Source organism: Gopherus evgoodei, chromosome 7 (assembly GCF_007399415.2).
Source record: "Gopherus evgoodei ecotype Sinaloan lineage chromosome 7, rGopEvg1_v1.p, whole genome shotgun sequence".
Lineage (NCBI taxonomy): Eukaryota > Metazoa > Chordata > Testudines > Testudinidae > Gopherus > Gopherus evgoodei.
In genome coordinates this window covers 73387641-73404088 of record NC_044328.1, presented here as the reverse complement: position 1 = coordinate 73404088, position 16448 = coordinate 73387641, and the positions used below count along the sequence as shown (strand labels likewise).

Genomic DNA, 16448 nt, shown 5'->3' with positions numbered 1-16448 from the left:
CAGGATCAGGTGCCTGAAAGCTTGTTCAGACACCAGCAGCTCTGGACCCAGAGAGGCAGATTGCCCCTGTCCTGTCAGCTCAATGGAGACTGGGTACATAGGTGGGGGGAGGGGGACACCCTGACATCAACCTCCCCCCACCCCCCCCCCACAGCAGAGAATGGCTGGGGGGAGGGGGCTCCAGGGGAAGACTGCGGAGGAGGGGGACACAGCAGCAGTGGCAGCTGCACACAGCAGTGGAGCAGGGGGGAGGAGGGGCACTCCTGCTCTAGAGAAGTCACCTGGATGGTTGTTTAACTTCTCCTCAGCGGCTTGGGTCCCTCTGCCTTCTCCAGACACTGCTGCTCGTCTGCCTGCCTGCTGCCTCCACTAGCCCAGCTGGCTCTTGGCAGGTCAGGTAGGACTCAGGCAAACCCTTCACATGGTGCCCTCTTTGGCAGGGTGCTCTAGGCCGCCACCTGGACCGTCCACCCCAAAGGCTGGCCCTGCTGCTTTAGTATATGTGGGGGCCCAGAATTTTGCACTTCTAGAATTTATCATCTGTGCCAAAAGGCAGCCTATTTTGAAATCTCTTTCAAACCCATGTCTGCTCCACCACTTCTCCCCGCCACACACACTCTCCTCACATATTCTGGCCATTCAACATCAAGAAGTGTGAAAGAAACCCCCCAAAATGTGCTAGAATGGGGAGTAAAGGTTAAGTCCTTTCATTGACGGATGCTGTTGTATTAATTTAGATGGAATATATGGGCTTAAGGTGTTAACGTAACCCAGTCACTGTCAAACATTAAATCATGTTAAACAAGGCCCGGGTATACAGAGAGCTCGGGACCATGATGCACACTCTTTAAACCTTTTATTAAAGATACAGAAAAGAAGAAAAAAACGGCAAAGCATTTGAAATGTAAAGTATTAAGTCCAGCTTTAATTTTAACATTTCTTGTTCCCTTTCCTGGTAGCTGGCGAGAGTTTTAGAAGAAGAAAAAAACCCTTGGGTTGACAATCTCTTAGATGGTATTGTCAGGGACTCTAACCCCGACGGCAAAGTTCGTTGTCTGACTGCAAGAGAGACAGGCAACACCAGCAAGGTCCGATCAAAAGCTCTTTATTGACAAGTGCACGCATCAATAGAGAGCAGCTCGTCTCCAGAGAGAACCAGCCCCCTCTTACATCTTAGTATAAGCCTATATAGACAGTTCCGTCGCGTCATAAATTATTCACTGGAGCAACCCACCCCCTTCTTCTAACAACTAGAAACTAGACACCTTTAGTATACATGCGTGCCTAAAGTTAGAAATGTAGGGGAGTTAAAAACAAACAAAGAACAAAACCAGGGAGTGAAAACAAGGAGGCTGGGAAACTAGGGCTCTTATTAATTCTTCGAAGGAGCTGCCCGAACACAGCACATCTGGTACTATGCCAGGAATGCAGCTTCTCTTTTATCTCACTTTTTCCCAGCGCTTGTGAGACATGCTGCTGCTTCTCAGTGTTTTCCACTCAGGGATTACCCACAAACCTCTGTTAGCCTGACTTTGGTCAGGTTGGCATACCTGGTTTTGTCTGCTATATCTTTATTCAGGCCTAACAATCCCCCCTTTGTCCCTAGAGGACCATAATGGGACTCTTGGGACACATATTCATTTAACAATTGTACGGGGGAGGCTAGTAAGCCATGACCCAAGGTCTGAGTGGAGGTCTTTAAAACTAAAAGTGTGATCAAGAGATATAGCATGGAAAACAACAGCAACATTCTTAATAGCTTGTAAATCCTTGTCAATTAAGCCAGAGTGATTAACAGAAAAGCAACATTTTTCCCCGATGCGAGCACAAGCTTCTCCCTAATTTAGCATTCATAGCATTTAGCACACGTTTATTTTGCAAAGTTACTTTTGCTACTTCATTAGTTTTTCGTTGCAACTTTTGGAAAGCGTCTATTAATGCATTAGCTGTTTTTTTTAAGCTCTGCAGAAATATTTACAACTGCTCTCTTGATCTTAGCCACCCACAATCCAGGAATGAGTGCACGGACAAAAGAGTAGAATTCTGTTTGTCTGACAACTAAGGGATTGGGGCACTGACTATAAATCAGTTAGGTATACCAAGTGATCTAATTTCCCAGATGTTTTGGTGAATAATCCAGTTTCATGTGCATCCTCCCCATGGACCCGTCAGGATTTGGTATGTGGAAGCCCACACCCCCCGGTCCAAATGCTTGGAAGGAGCACTGTAAATGTTCACACTTTCACCCAGAAAGTCTTTAGTATATCTTCATGACCACAGATCAGATGGTACTTCTGATGTTTCTGTAAGGGCAGTGGGCCAAGTTTGGTACTCAAGATCACTCCGAATGGCCATTAGCTGGTCATTCAGGAAATTCTGAATCTCCAAACATACTAGATCCCACTGCAATGCCTTCCCAGCCTCAGTGATATTTAATACCATCTTTCCTTGGTGTAGTACTATATTACATTTGTTATTTAACTATTTTAGGTACTTTTAAAAGGCATTGACATTAATAGCATAGGAGGGGGTTACATTATTAGTCACTGGAATGGTTTCAATACCGGTAAAATTTCCAGTGGCAGAACAAACTCTTCGGGTACTTGTTATTTAAAATCCAATACATGCTGAAGAATTTATCCAGAACACAGGGCACAGCCTGTAGAATAAACCCCAAAATCCAATCAATACCACATTCCCAAGCATGGGTCCCACAAATTTTTTCTGCCAGTGTACAATTCTTTGTTTCTTCACCAGGGTCAGTTCTTAATGTCCTTTCTAGTCAGGAATTCCTGGACTTTGGCAATTTCAGTGGAGTGAGTGTTTCTTCTTCTTTCCCAAATCAGTCGTGGTGCAGCATCATATAGGGCAGAGGTTACTAGCACATAACCCTGTAATGGCTTTGCTTTTTGTAGAAAAATTCAAAGGCACAATAGATCTGTCGGTGGACAAGGGAGAGGTTATTAGCACGTCACTTTGTACTTTTTCCCTACTGTCCAGAAGACACAGTGGAGCTAGAAGGAGAAGTAGGCTAATCATCAGTAGGAGAATTCTCCCGAGTTGGAGGGGTTTTTTTTGCAGTGAGAATCATGAGTCCAAACAGTCAGTCTTTGGCACTTTACAGCGGTGCTGGTAGTCATCAGGACTTAAGGGCCTTTCCAGCATGGAGCCAAGGCAGTCTTTCGTTGGTGGACCTTTACATCAATCCCGTCTCCTGGTTGTAAGGAGTGGCAGGGCTGCTAGGGTCTTTGGGTAGTGATTCCTTACCTGTGAGAAAAGAAACTTAACACATTTCATTAGTGCCTGGCAGTGTTTTTCAGATCTCATAGCTGCATGGGCAAATTCAAGCTCTCCTTTTCCTGGTTGTTAACCAAGTCTTAACTGTGAGCAGTGTCCTTGAATGGAGTCAGTGTCTTATCTATAGCCTGAGCTTGCTATTTTATTTTATTTTATTTTTTCAGTTAATTCATTCTGTTCTTTGTCCTTCTTTCCTTCTTGGCTTCTTTTAACCTGCAAAGGAAACTTTCACTTTTTACTTATACACCTTTTTCCCAACAATGAACACCTACGCATTGTCATTATACAGTACATTAGTCTTATTATTTAATGTATGCCACATATACCCTTTCACTAAAATAACTTTATTACAGAACTTTGGAGCAACAGGCCAGGACAAGCACACCCACTTTGAGGAGTTCACTTAATACAACCTGTAGTCCAATAGCTTCCCACCATCCCCAGCCCTCTGGCTAGAAATCTGAGGTAGCCAGAAGGATCCCATGTACAATATGGGGAGTGGGTTAACTTTTCATGTCTTTGCTTTTAAAGACTGTTGGTATGCAAATTTTAACAACAATTTTTGCAATTAACAATTTGGCCAATGAAGTTTCTTTTTCTTACTTAAGGAAATACATTAGACTTTAATATATCACATTGTCCTGATTTATTTAAACACTTTGTATTCCAAGTTGAACAAAACAAGTATGTGCATTTTAATTTAACCTTTTTTTGCCTGATTCCAAACCAGACCATCCCATGAAAACACTAAACACAACAATTCTGGCCACAAGACAAACACCACAAGACAGAACATAGAACACAAAACATAATTCCTATTGTGCCAGTAAATGCATGGTACGTTGAATGCTGTTCAGCTGGCATCAGTTTTCTCTGATTATCTGAAAGACAAAAAAAAACAGAGGTCTACCCCTTCTGGGCAGTCAATCATTGCTTAAAATAGACAAATACCCTTGTTGATTTCAGGAAAAACAGAGGATTTATCCCATATTTTATGTGTTTTATAGGTAGCCCAGGTTTCAGTGGCTCCTACCTTATCAGTTAGATAATTTGCATTAATACAGATGCTTTCTGGCTTGCTTTTTACTTTTAACTGTTGCTTTCAAACACTGAAAGAAAACATCACTACTTATAGTGCCCTTACAGCCTAATAAAATTTCAATTACATAGCACTATATACATTCTTCAGCTAATTTAACTAAATTCTAAATGATTGCAATTAACAATTTCTTTGCCTCAATTTATTTACAAACATTTCAAAGACACCAAGAACTTTCCTCTTTAGCATTTTTACAAAGTTCAACTGCTGTTTTCTTCAGCAACTACAGAGTTAACTTCTTACTCTCCCTTAAATCACTTGCTTGTCTCCCAACAGCCACTTTTATTAACTCAAATCACCATTCCAAGTAAGTCCTGGGTATCTGAAATCCCCAGGCTTACACTTACTTACTCCTTCCTTCCACTACATCCTCAACATTTTCCAACCTGTTTTCCAATCTCTCTGTCTGTTGCCTGCCCGCCTGGGCCCGATCTTGCTTTTCTCACTGAACTGTCCTTCCATAGGCACCAACTTATTCCACTACCAGTTTAGCTAGGAGGGTGGGCTTCTCAACTAGCCCCCACCCCTCCTGGTCTCTTGCCTTAGACATTCTTACTTACAAAACTACCCGAGTCCTCCTTCATGAGGCTTGCCACCTGGACGAAGACACATGGCCCATTGGGCAAAGGCCATTTACTTAACATATAAGTTAAAGGACTATTCTTAGAGGGTTTACCCAGAGACTCATTCATCTGTTTGACACTTAAACAGAAAAGAGAATTACACAGAGAGCAGAGGGAATTACAGTCTAAGCCAGACTTTCCCACTTCTATACACTGACCGCTACAGGGGATGGGACAGAAGGATCTCAATTCCACCTCAGAGCTCTCTCGCACACATGGCTTCCACTCCGAGGAATTATGAACGAGAGGTTCAGTTCCGCCCACACTCCTAACACCCAAATGAACAGAGCAAAAAAAAAACAACAGTAACTGGTTAAATAGAACAGAACCAGAACCAGATAGTGTTTCCTTATCCTATTAGGACTCACTTTTACTCATGCAGTTCTCAGCATATAACACCAACAGTACCAAGCAAAGCAAACACAAAATAACAAGGGTAAAACAAATAGATGGTATAAATTCTGCAGGGCTCCCCTCTTCTTAATTGCTCACCAAACTGTGACAAATTTCTGTTACCAATCTATCCCTCGTGTCAGGTGATCAGGCTGACACTACAGGATCGTTGGGGGAAGATAAAGAAAACACACCATATAACTGAATTTTAAAGCTTCATTAATAAAATAATAAAACAACAACGGAGAGTGTTGGGAACGCTCCCACATCACTCAGGAAAATATTAATGCCCCAAGCCCGAAGCTCCTTTCATACTCTCACACGTACGTTCAGACTGGCCACTTCTGTGTATAATGTTCAGAGGAGGGGGAGAGGTGGAAGGGAGATTATCCTGTTTACAGCTCGTCCAGAATTTCCAATATGCTTCTTCTCTTGGGAGGGCTGTTCTCTTACACCCTGGAATCTCCTGTGGCGTCTCTTTCAGAGATTCCAGTCCAGGTCGGCTGCCTGTGGCTTCTTTGGTGTCACCAAGCCACACCGACTCCAGGGTCACAAAGGCACTCTGTTGGATCTTACTGGACAGTTAAGCTTTGCAAATGTAATTTTAGTTCTGTAACTTGTATTTCCTTTGCTTCGCCTCTGTCTATATTTTTTCCTTCACAGCCAGCTGGGGCCGAAAGCAGCCCCTCCCTGCACCAAGCACAGTCCGCGCCGATTCCTGACCCTGAACGCAGAGCAACCCCCTCCTTCCATCCCGGGACCAAGATGATTTTTAAATTAACCCGTTCCTTATGTCTTTTTCTTTCTTTTTCTCTTTCCCATTAAACATTCTAGTAGCAATGCTAACTACTTTAGACAAACTTTTCCCTTGCGTACCATCTGGATGCTCTCTAAATCTCTTTGCAATATCCTTTGCACATTGTGACATGAAAACCATTTTAACCATCTCCTTTTCATGATCAGTTTCAGGATTTAAATTTCCATGCTTTTTAACTTCACAAATCAGTCGAGCACAAAAGTCAGAGAGGTGCTTATCTGGATGCTGAACACAAGCAGTCACCTTGCTCCAATTTGGAGTAGCCTCCCCTGCATCTCTAATACCATTCAAAACAGCTTTTAAAAATCCATCCAACTTTGTCTTTTGAGCTGGATTATTGGGATTCCAGTTAGGGTCAGTAATTAGCCAAGGTGCATTCAAATGAGCTGCAGATTTTTCTTTTACTTTTTGTCTTTCATCTTTTGTCATGAGAGTATCTAATAACTGCTTTACATTTGCCCAAGTGGGCACATGAGTGAAAAAGATTGTGCAGAACATTCTTTCCACTGCCTCAGGATTGTCTCATAAGTGAGGCATAGTGCACTGCCAGTTAAACAAATTTGAAGTTGCAAACAGGATATGGGTAAAACCATCTCATGTTCCCCAGCAACCAGTAGAAACAGATAAGTTCTCAACGAGGCTTGTCATATCAGGGGTGTCTCAGAAACATTCTCCCTCATGGAGTTAAGTAACCTAGTGGGGGTCCACAAGGGCAAGGACGAGGGCTGCTGTAATATTGGGGGTGTTTGAAAAGCAGTCCCTGACCAAGTTTGCAAAAGGCTGGCTGGAGGCTGCACAGAGGGGGTGAGGCTGCCTGATTCTTCTGAAGATGAGGGACCATCACTCTGAGCTCCCCCTTGATTCTCCTCTGTCCCTGAACTGTCCCTAACCTGCTTTTGAATCTTTGCACTCCATCAGGTGGGGAAAAACAGGAACAAAATTGTCCTCCTCCCGGTGCGGCTCTGGGGCATATGGTGGGGGATTTTTTTTTACAAGAGCTCTCCATACAAACAGCTTCAAAAGCTACCCATCCCTCCATGGGTTCATAATTATACCATACAAACAAGTAATCCATTTGTCCCGGCCTAAGATCAACCAAAATATCCCTTAAGGAGTTCATCCTATCTGTGGAAAAGGTTTCACCCTCCGGCCAGTCTCTAGTCGGGGACAAATGAAAGGTAAATGACGGCCATTGGATCCACCACAGATTTCTCATCTTAAATTTAATTAGACCAGCTGTCTCAGAAATCTTTTTCCAATCTCTAAGTATCAGAGACAATGGGGCGTCCCCCGGGCACTTATTGCCAACTTGTCCCATTTTAATGAAGGGACTCTAACCCCTCTTTCCCAGGTCGAGGTAAAGGGACTCTAACCCCCACCTCCCCGCGTCGAGCGCTTGCTTACCTCTCCAGGGACTTGAACACCTGGACTGGGACTCAAACCCAGGCTGGGACTCTAACCCAGACAACTTGGATCCTGCGCAAACCTGGACTGGGACTCTAACCCAGACCTGGACTGGGACTCTAACCCAGACCTAAGTTGTCAGGGACTCTAACCCCGACAACCTGGACCCTACTCAAAGGGTAGGTGGACGTTGCTGGATTTCTACGAGCTTCAGCTGGTTCACAGAACACGCCTTATCGCCAACGCAGAGATCAGATCACCAGGCAAGGCTCCTCTAAACTGGAGGATGCGCGCTGCGTTGCCTCAGGGTCCGATCCCCCGCCGGAGAGTCAGACGGGTCCCGGCGGAGTCGCCAAAGATGTCAGGGACTCTAACCCCGACGGCAAAGTTCGTTGTCTGACCGCAAGAGAGACAGGCAACACCAGCAAGGTCCGATCAAAAGCTCTTTATTGACAAGTGCACGCATCAATAGAGAGCAGCTCGTCTCCAGAGAGAACCAGCCCCCTCTTACATCTTAGTATAAGCCTATATAGACAGTTCCGTCGCGTCATAAATTATTCACTGGAGCAACCCACCCCCTTCTTCTAACAACTAGAAACTAGACACCTTTAGTATACATGCATGCCTAAAGTTAGAAATGTAGGGGAGTTAAAAACAAACAAAGAACAAAACCAGGGAGTGAAAACAAGGAGGCTGGGAAACTAGGGCTCTTATTAATTCTTCGAAGGAGCTGCCCGAACACAGCACATCTGGTACTATGCCAGGAATGCAGCTTCTCTTTTATCTCACTTTTTCCCAGCGCTTGTGAGACATGCTGCTGCTTCTCAGTATTTTCCACTCAGGGATTACCCACAAACCTCTGTTAGCCTGACTTTGGTCAGGTTGGCATACCTGGTTTTGTCTGCTATATCTTTATTCAGGCCTAACAGTATCAAAGATGGTAATAGCTGTCCTGGGGAAAAGAGAAGTGGGTAGTTGAGATGGGTGGCGCTGCTGTTGCTACGCCACCCAAAAAAGCTATACTGGCATTAGAAAAGGTTCAGAGAAGGGCAACTAAAATGATTAGGGGTTTGGAACAGGTCCCATATAAGGAGAGATTAAAGAGGCTAGGACTTTTCAGCTTGGAAAAGAGGAGACTAAGGGGGGATATGATAGAGGTATATAAAATCATGAGTGGTGTGGAGAAAGTGAATAAGGAAAAGTTATTTACTTGTTCCCATAATATAAGAACTAGGGGCTACCAAATGAAATTAATGGGCAGCAGGTTTAAAACAAAGGAAGTTCTTTTTCACACAGCTCACAGTCAACCTGTTGAACTCCTTGCCTCAGAAGGCTGTGAAGGCTAGGACCATAACAGGGTTTAAAAGAGAACAAGAGAAATTCATGAAGGTTAAGTCCATTAATGGCTATTAGCCAGGATGGGTAAGGAATGGTGTCCCTAGCCTCTGTTTGTCAGAGGGTGGAGGTGGATGGCAGGAGAGAGATCACTTGATCATTACATGTTAGGTTCACTCCCTCTGGGACACCTGGCATTGGTCACTATTGGTAGACAGGATACTGGGCTGGATGGACCTTTGGTCTGACCCAGTGTGGCCGTTCTTATGCTGCTGAAGCTAAAGTCCTTTCATCCCCGGTGGTGGTTGGCATTCAACTGGAACTGGTAGGGGTGGTGATGTCATGTGGGTCCCTCTCTCTGGCCTGTCTGGTCAGGGCATCCCTCAAGTTTAGGACGAAGAAGGTCCCAGGAGATGATGGGGTTGGCAGCCATGATGGTGAAGCTCACTCCAGTAGCCTGTGTTTGTTCTCCCTGAGGGTTCTCCCTTGTTGTTCTTTTAAATGTTCTTCCTTCCCAAAAATCTTTCTTCAGAAAGGGAGGACTGGGTGGAATAGCCCACCCCCTCATTATTTTGTCTACCAATTTGGCCGAATAGCCGACATGCCTATTTTGGTTGCTTAATTTCCGGCTCCATCTTGTCTGTTTTTAACAAGCATAATTTCCACTGTCCTTGGATTACAGCAACGTGGCCTTTTTGGTTTATACTAATTCCATTTTTCTGTCTGGTTTTCTTGCACTTTCCCATTAACATTTGTTGTTACAAGTTATTGGAACATTGTATAAACTCTTTTACGTGGGTAGGGGGCTTGGTACTCGGTTCTGATTTGGGGTGGGATGTGGCAGCTGATAGGTTCTCTTGTCTTATAATACAGCTTCAGTGTATCTTGGAGGAATGTATTATATTTCCTCCTGTCTGTATCAGCTTTCAGGTTCTGCTATTGGCACTCAATTTCCCACCCATCTCTTTTCATCAATTACATCGATTCACCAGATCCGCGGCTTCTCTCCCTGTGCCGCTGTCCTTAAGCAGGCTTTGGAATTTGGCAGAGTCTAGGAGTTCACATGGTGGCCTCAGGTTCCTGGATCTCTTTTGTTGCCTGGGAGCTGGCTTAGCAATGTGATGGTCTGTCCAACACAGTGGCTGGATTGTGATGGCCTCAGTATTGCCCTCTAGGCCAAAGATCAAGTCCAGGGTGTGGCTGGCTGTGCAGGTGGAACCAGAGATGACCAAGGAGAGTCCTAGGGAAGCGTGTGGGAAGATGAGTTTTTGGGCTTCTCAGCATGCCTGCTGAAGTACCCCAGGATGAAGAGTCCAGGGTATTTCATCACTGTTGCCAACAAGCCATCCATGAGCTCCTTGATAAATCTTTTAGTCTGTGCATAAAATCTGTTTGTTTTGGCTCTGCTTTCTATTGTCAGATGAGTGAACTTGATGAACTTGTCTCACCTGAGGGACCTCTCATGGATTTGAAGTTTGCAGAGAAGACTAATGGAGAGCTTCCTGCTGTCTTGTCCTGTCTGGGTCTGCAGTGCACCAAGTATCCCGCAGAGATGAGATGGGTTAGCACGAGGCTTGCAATATCAGATATTACAGGCCATATAGGTGTTTCATCTCTGAAGAGATTGTGTATTGTCTGTTGGCAGCTCTTGCACTGATCAGCATCGATTTAATTTGTGTTGCTTTGTGCTGGCTGCCTCTGGCCTGTGCCAAGGGAAAGGTCCTGTGCAGATGTGAGATGTCTGCAAGCTGGTTTCTTATGTCTGCTTTGTTTCCTAGGAGACTTCCTCCCAGTTTGGACTGTGATAGGTGAGGTAGTCGATTGTGGATGGGATTAGCTGAATGGAGGGATGCTTGTCTAGGTCATCAGATGCCTTGGGAAGGGCAAGCCTGTTGCAAGCCTTCAGGAACTGTGACCTGGTTGAATCCTAGGTATGGCTAGAGCCAGATCAGAGCCACTTCCTGGGGTAGTGGGTGGAACAACAACAGAAATAAGTGACAACAATAATGGACAGGGTTGAGACCAGCAGAAAGGGGAGATGTCAGCAGCATCAGGCATCCACTGCCTTGAAACAAGCTACCTGTGTTGTCATGATGTCCCTGTTGCTCTTACCAACTTTGGAAGAGAGATGGAGAGGGGATGAGAGCTTGGACTTTCCTGATGTAACTTAGTCCTTACTGAATGCTAAGTGGCTTCCTGCTGAGCAGGTGATGGTGAATGCTGGAAGAGCAGGGCTGGGGCTCACAACTCCTTCCCTGTAAAGGATGTAGAGTCCTGTGGCAGCGTTGTTCCTGGACCTGGTGGTTCCTGCACCAAAGGGAGGGGCTGGGAGAGGACTACTAACCTCCCTGGCATGTGCTCTCCACCCTGGGTACTTGGACAGCATCCCACTGCTGGCCTTAGGGGCAGTTTCCCAGGGCCAGTTACACTGGCACTGAATGGGATGATCAAGCCACATGCCCAACTCTCACTCTCTCTCTCTCTTTTTTTCACACTGTTTGCCTGATACACGAAGGGCCAGATTCTCCTCTTGGGGCTGCTCACGCATACACACCGTGCATGCACATGTCCTTTCTGTGTCTTTTAACTCTCCCTCTGATTTTCAGGGCTGCCAAGCTCTGTTGTGCATGCAGATGAGGTCATTGCTCACCTCGGTGGCTCTCTGCACATGCAAGTCGTGCATTAGAGACAGGCCTCTAGTTGCCAGGCTTAAAGTGTGCCTGATCCAGAGGGGCTGCTCAGTGGGCAAAAGAAATGCCTACAATTCCAACCGTGTTGCTGAGGGGCCAGGTGTCAGCTTTACCCTGGGGAAGAATAGCCACTCAGGGCTCCTGCAGCAGGTAGGCGGAGCTATGTCCTCGGGAGCCAGCTGCATTCTCACAGAAGCCTGGCCTCTCAAGGTGGCTCCGCTCCCGGCTTCCCCCTTGCTCCTGGGAGTAAGTGGGTGGTGCTTCTGCTGCTCCCTCCTTCCCTCTGCAACACCCAGCCTGTGGGAGGGGGATAGGTAGCTTTCCTGCAGCTCCCCCAGGCCTGAGTGATGGGGGGAAGAGCCCCAGAGATGCGAGAGGAGCAGAGGTGGGGCTGGGAGGGCAGAACAGACTTGGGGCCAAAACTGATGGGGGCAGGGGGACAAGCAGGCGTGATGTTACTTTAATTTATAGAAAATGATAGATTCTCCCTCTTCTGCCCCCCACTTTTTTCAGGCCACTTCAAGCCCTCCCTCATTATGCCATTTAGATGGCCAGTTCTGAGACTGTAGCCCTGTTTTCTCTCTCTCTTCGTACACCAGCTGGGCTAAATTCTGCCTTCACTTACACCAGCGCAATCCCTGTGTGGGGAGCCGAGGAGCCTTGGTGGCTTAGGATAGTGCTGGGCCTTGGTCCAGTCTGTATCTTTCCCTTTTCTGTGTCTCTGATTGTATTTTTGCCCTAACTTGCTGCTTTTTCCTTTGTTTCAGGGCCGCGTAAGGATGCGTCGCCCTCTGGTGGAGCTCTTGGCTCACGGGTGTTGGAAAAGCTCCTTCTCCCTGCCACAGCCCTTTTGGCTTCAAACCTGATTCCTCCTCCTCAATGGCCCAGGCAGGGGGAGTCGTGCACTTCCGCCCCGAAGGAGACTTCGCCGTATCACCCCCGCGGTTCACCCGCAACCTGGATCAGAGACCCTGGCTGCCTGCCACCAAGAGCATGGAGTCCGCTGCCTCCAGCCCGCAGTGCTGCCTCACACCCAATCTCAGCACGGGCAGGATCCAGTTACTGCAAAAGAGCCTGGTTCCTGAGGCCCAGCGGTGTCAGCTGGGCATGTATAACAGCACCGGCTCCTTAATCCGCAAGGCACCAGATGCTGGCCTCTTTGGCAACAGCAACTGCCCAAGCTCTGGGAGGGTGACAGCGCCATGCACCCCGCTGAGAAGCAGGCAAAGCTCCTTGCTGTCCTCCCCAGGTAGCCGCAGCCCGCTGGTGGCCCCAGCACCCGAGGGGCAGAGCTCTGTGGTGACGTTCCGCTTCATCGAAAAGGCCAGCGTGAAAACCCTCAATGGCCTCCCATTGGGTGAGCCCAGCAGGGAGAACGGGCCAAGCCCCCACGGCCTGAGCCGCAGCTTGGAGTTCGGGGAGGCCGTCCGCTGCAGTTCCAGCAAAGAGGGGAGCTCCTGCCCTGCCATGCAAAGCCAGCCTTCCCCAGGCACCAGGCAGGGCATAAGCGAGAGCCTGCGGCTGACAGCCTGGCCACCCACCTGTGGCTCTGTGAGGGGGCCTCCTGGAGGCACGTGCCCCCCATCCGCCCAGAACAGCCCAATCCAGGAGCACCTCAGTCGGAAGCTGAAGCTGGAGGTCTTTGCTTCAGATCCGTTCCTGGCCAGTAGCCGCTCTCCTGTGGGCAAGCAGCCCTCTCTGAGTCCGGGCAATGGAAGGGCAGCAGGACTCCCCCATGCTCTGAACACCAACTGCCTCTTCAGCTCCCTCTCCAATGGGCTGGGGACACCATCCGAGCACATCTCAGCGCTCCTGTGCAACCCCTTGGGCATGGAGCCCCACAACCAGGTACTGCACAGTGTGTCTCTGAGGGAGAGCTGGGCCCTCGCCTTCAGAGGCCACATACCTGCTTTCCCACCCCTGTCCTTTTCCCCCCTGGGAGGCTCTCAGCTGACATGTTCTTTCATTCCTGCAGGGGGGCTCGTGGGCATGTTCCCGGGAGAGCTCAGCCCATGCCCAGCGCATTGCCAAGGCCAAGTGGGAATTCTTCTATGGCTCAGTGGACTCTCCGAAGATGGGTAACGGGTCCCTCATGATTAGGGGTGGGAAGGAGGGACAGCCTCACCTTCCACTGCGACTGACATTTGCTTGCTAAATCCAGATCCAAATACTCTGGCTGGCCTTTTCCTTGTCCTGGTCCAACCAAACCCATCCCAAAACCAAGCCCTCCCTCCCCAAGCCTTATGATGGGGAGTTTGGAAAGCTGGATGCAAATTCTGCATCTTGGGCATATCTAATAAAATCCAGGCTCAAAATGGCCAGGCCCTCATCCCTCTGAGGCCAGTGGCTCTACTGCCATCAGAGTCTGTTTGTTCAAACCCCTAAGCGCCACTGTGGTGTCAGCAAATCCATCCGTGCTGACTCTGGGTGGCTGGATGCAGCTCTTGGTTTCCTGTTTGAGGAGGGCTTCAAGATTAAAAACCTAGTTTGGGTAGGCCAGCATGGTGTGGGCCCCACCTGTACAGCTCTGGGTACGTCTAACCACCCCAAACACTCAGACACGCTGGCAGAGGTGGTGATTCTTTTGGAAACTGCCCCAGTACCTCCCTTCTTACCTTTGTCCCTCTGGATTCATCCCTTCTCTGGGCCCGGTTATGTTGCCGCTCCAGGTTGAACTAGGCTAGAGGTGTTCATACGTCGCAGCTGCAAAATGCGTCACTCTGCATTTCTCAGGTGCAACTCCCTCATTTGAAGTGTAGGCTGGGTTGCTCTTAGAACGAGGTTACAGCTGCTTGTATGTAAACACTCTGGGATCTCTCTGTTCCAGGCGCCTCCCCCCAGACACCTCTTGAGTCTCCGTCACTGGCAAAACCCCTGCAGAAGCCCAGCCACCAGCTGCCACCAGAACCAGCAAAGCCAATGGCGGAGCGCAGCTTGTGTCATGTCGAGGTGGAAATAGAGATGGTTCCTGCAGGCAGTAAGAAGCCAGGATCCTGTGAAACTGGCATCATAAGGAGGACGGTGAAGTATTCAGAGACAGATCTGGACTCAGTGCCGCTGCGATGCTATCGCGAGACCAACATTGATGATATCCTGGCTGAGAAGGACGAAGGGGATTCGGCCATCGAGAGCCAGAAGGACAGCGAGAGCAATCCGAGTGTCACGGGAACCTTGGGGAGAAGGAACAGCGTGCCAGAGGACCCCTTTCCCCAGCACAGGGGAGAGCAGGATGGGAAGTGTCTGAGGAATGGGATGCAGGGTGAAGAGATGGATGAGGATGATGAAGTGTTTGAGGCAACGAGGCAGGAGAACAGAGGCAGGAGGTGAGGTTTGCTGAGGGGGAGTGAGATGGTGCGTTGCGGTGGACTGCTCTGTTCTCCATCATCTCTCAAGTACACTGCGGACACATGTGACCTGTACAATTCAGTGTATTTGTGTAGAGCATCCTCACATTGGGTTGGGGTCCTGTCCAGTACCACAAGCTAAGGAGGATTGGACTGGCCAGCACTCATAAGAACAGCCATACTGAGTCAGACCAATGGTCTGTCTAGCCCAGCATCCTGTCTTCCAATAGTGGCCAATGCCAGGTGGTTCAGAGGGAATGAATGGGATAGGGAAATTATTGAGTGATGCACTCAGGTGGGAAACTGCTAAAGAAAGCCAGTGGTACTGGTAAGTCAGCAGGAGGTGCTGTGCTGTGGGAGCTACTGGAGACCTAGGACTAAGGTCACTTGGGGTGATCAGAGACCCTAAGGCCCTTCTAGCAAGTAAGGGTCAAATTCCAACCAGGATAACTATGTTCTGCCTCCCTAAATTCCCCCTCAGCTTTTTCAGCTGGGCGTTAGTGTCCTTCACCACCTGTCCTAAGCATACTGTTGCTGTGCGTTGTCCAACAGTTGCCATGCTCCACCCCAAGGGGTCTGCATTTCAGTACTAGATGAGCAACTTTCTATGCATAGCTAGGGCATGAGATTGCAAAGTTTTTTGAGATGGAGAGAGTTCTCAATAGAAAGAGCAAGCCAGGTATAATTGTTTGCCTGCACGTATTACTTATTAACACAAAATGCTTTCTGAAGGGACAGCATGGGATGATAGCGAGGCATGGAGAACACCGTGAGTAGGGTAATGGTAGGATGAGGGAAGGGACAGGTGCGCTGGGATGAATGCCACACCAGGAGAGCATGGAGAGACGGATCATGAAGTGGCTAGGGCTTGGAGCCTGATCCAAAGGCCATTGAAGTCAGTGGAACATTTCCCATTGACCTGAATGGCTGGTCACTGCCCGTTGGGTGAGGATCCTGGCTGGAGACGGGAGACCAATGGAGATAGCCAGCCAGTTGTGGCCCACTGTGTCTCATCAGGAGCTATATATGCCGTTGCTCTCCATGAGCCGCATGTGATCAGATGTGAGTGGCTCTGGGGTCCAGGACTCCAGTTCAGACAAAGACTTAGGACTTGGAGACCTGTCCTACAGCAAACTGTAGGCTGCAATGTCAAGGTATTCTGGGGGACTTCTGGGCTTGCCTTTCTGTGTCTCCGGTGAGGCAGCGTTGTCACAGGTGGATCTCAGGAAGGAGCAGACTGTCTACTCCCCTTATCAAGGAATCATCTTTCTGGTCACAGTAAGGGAGGACAGCCATTCTGCATGCACTGAGCAGGCCCTGGCAGAGGATGGCAGCCTCGCTGTGCTGAACACCTGGCCGAGGGAGGCTGTGGTGCAGCAAGGGGATAGTTATCTTGCAGGAAAATCCTAAGTGGAGCCAAGGCACTTGTAGTGTTTGTTGCAAGAT

General features: G+C 48.1%; 1 protein-coding gene across 2 annotated transcripts in view; it reads left to right on the top strand.

The window, feature by feature from the left end:
- The window catches only part of PSD (pleckstrin and Sec7 domain containing), a 123747-nt gene that overhangs the window by 30191 nt on the left and 77108 nt on the right, over nucleotides 1–16448 (top strand). For both annotated transcript variants that reach the window (XM_030570596.1, XM_030570597.1), the window contains exons 2-4: nucleotides 12426–13506; nucleotides 13634–13736; nucleotides 14486–14981. In XM_030570596.1, coding sequence (XP_030426456.1) covers nucleotides 12538–13506; nucleotides 13634–13736; nucleotides 14486–14981 — 1568 coding nt within the window. In that variant the 5' untranslated portion in view covers nucleotides 12426–12537. The remainder of the gene's footprint in view (nucleotides 1–12425; nucleotides 13507–13633; nucleotides 13737–14485; nucleotides 14982–16448) is intronic.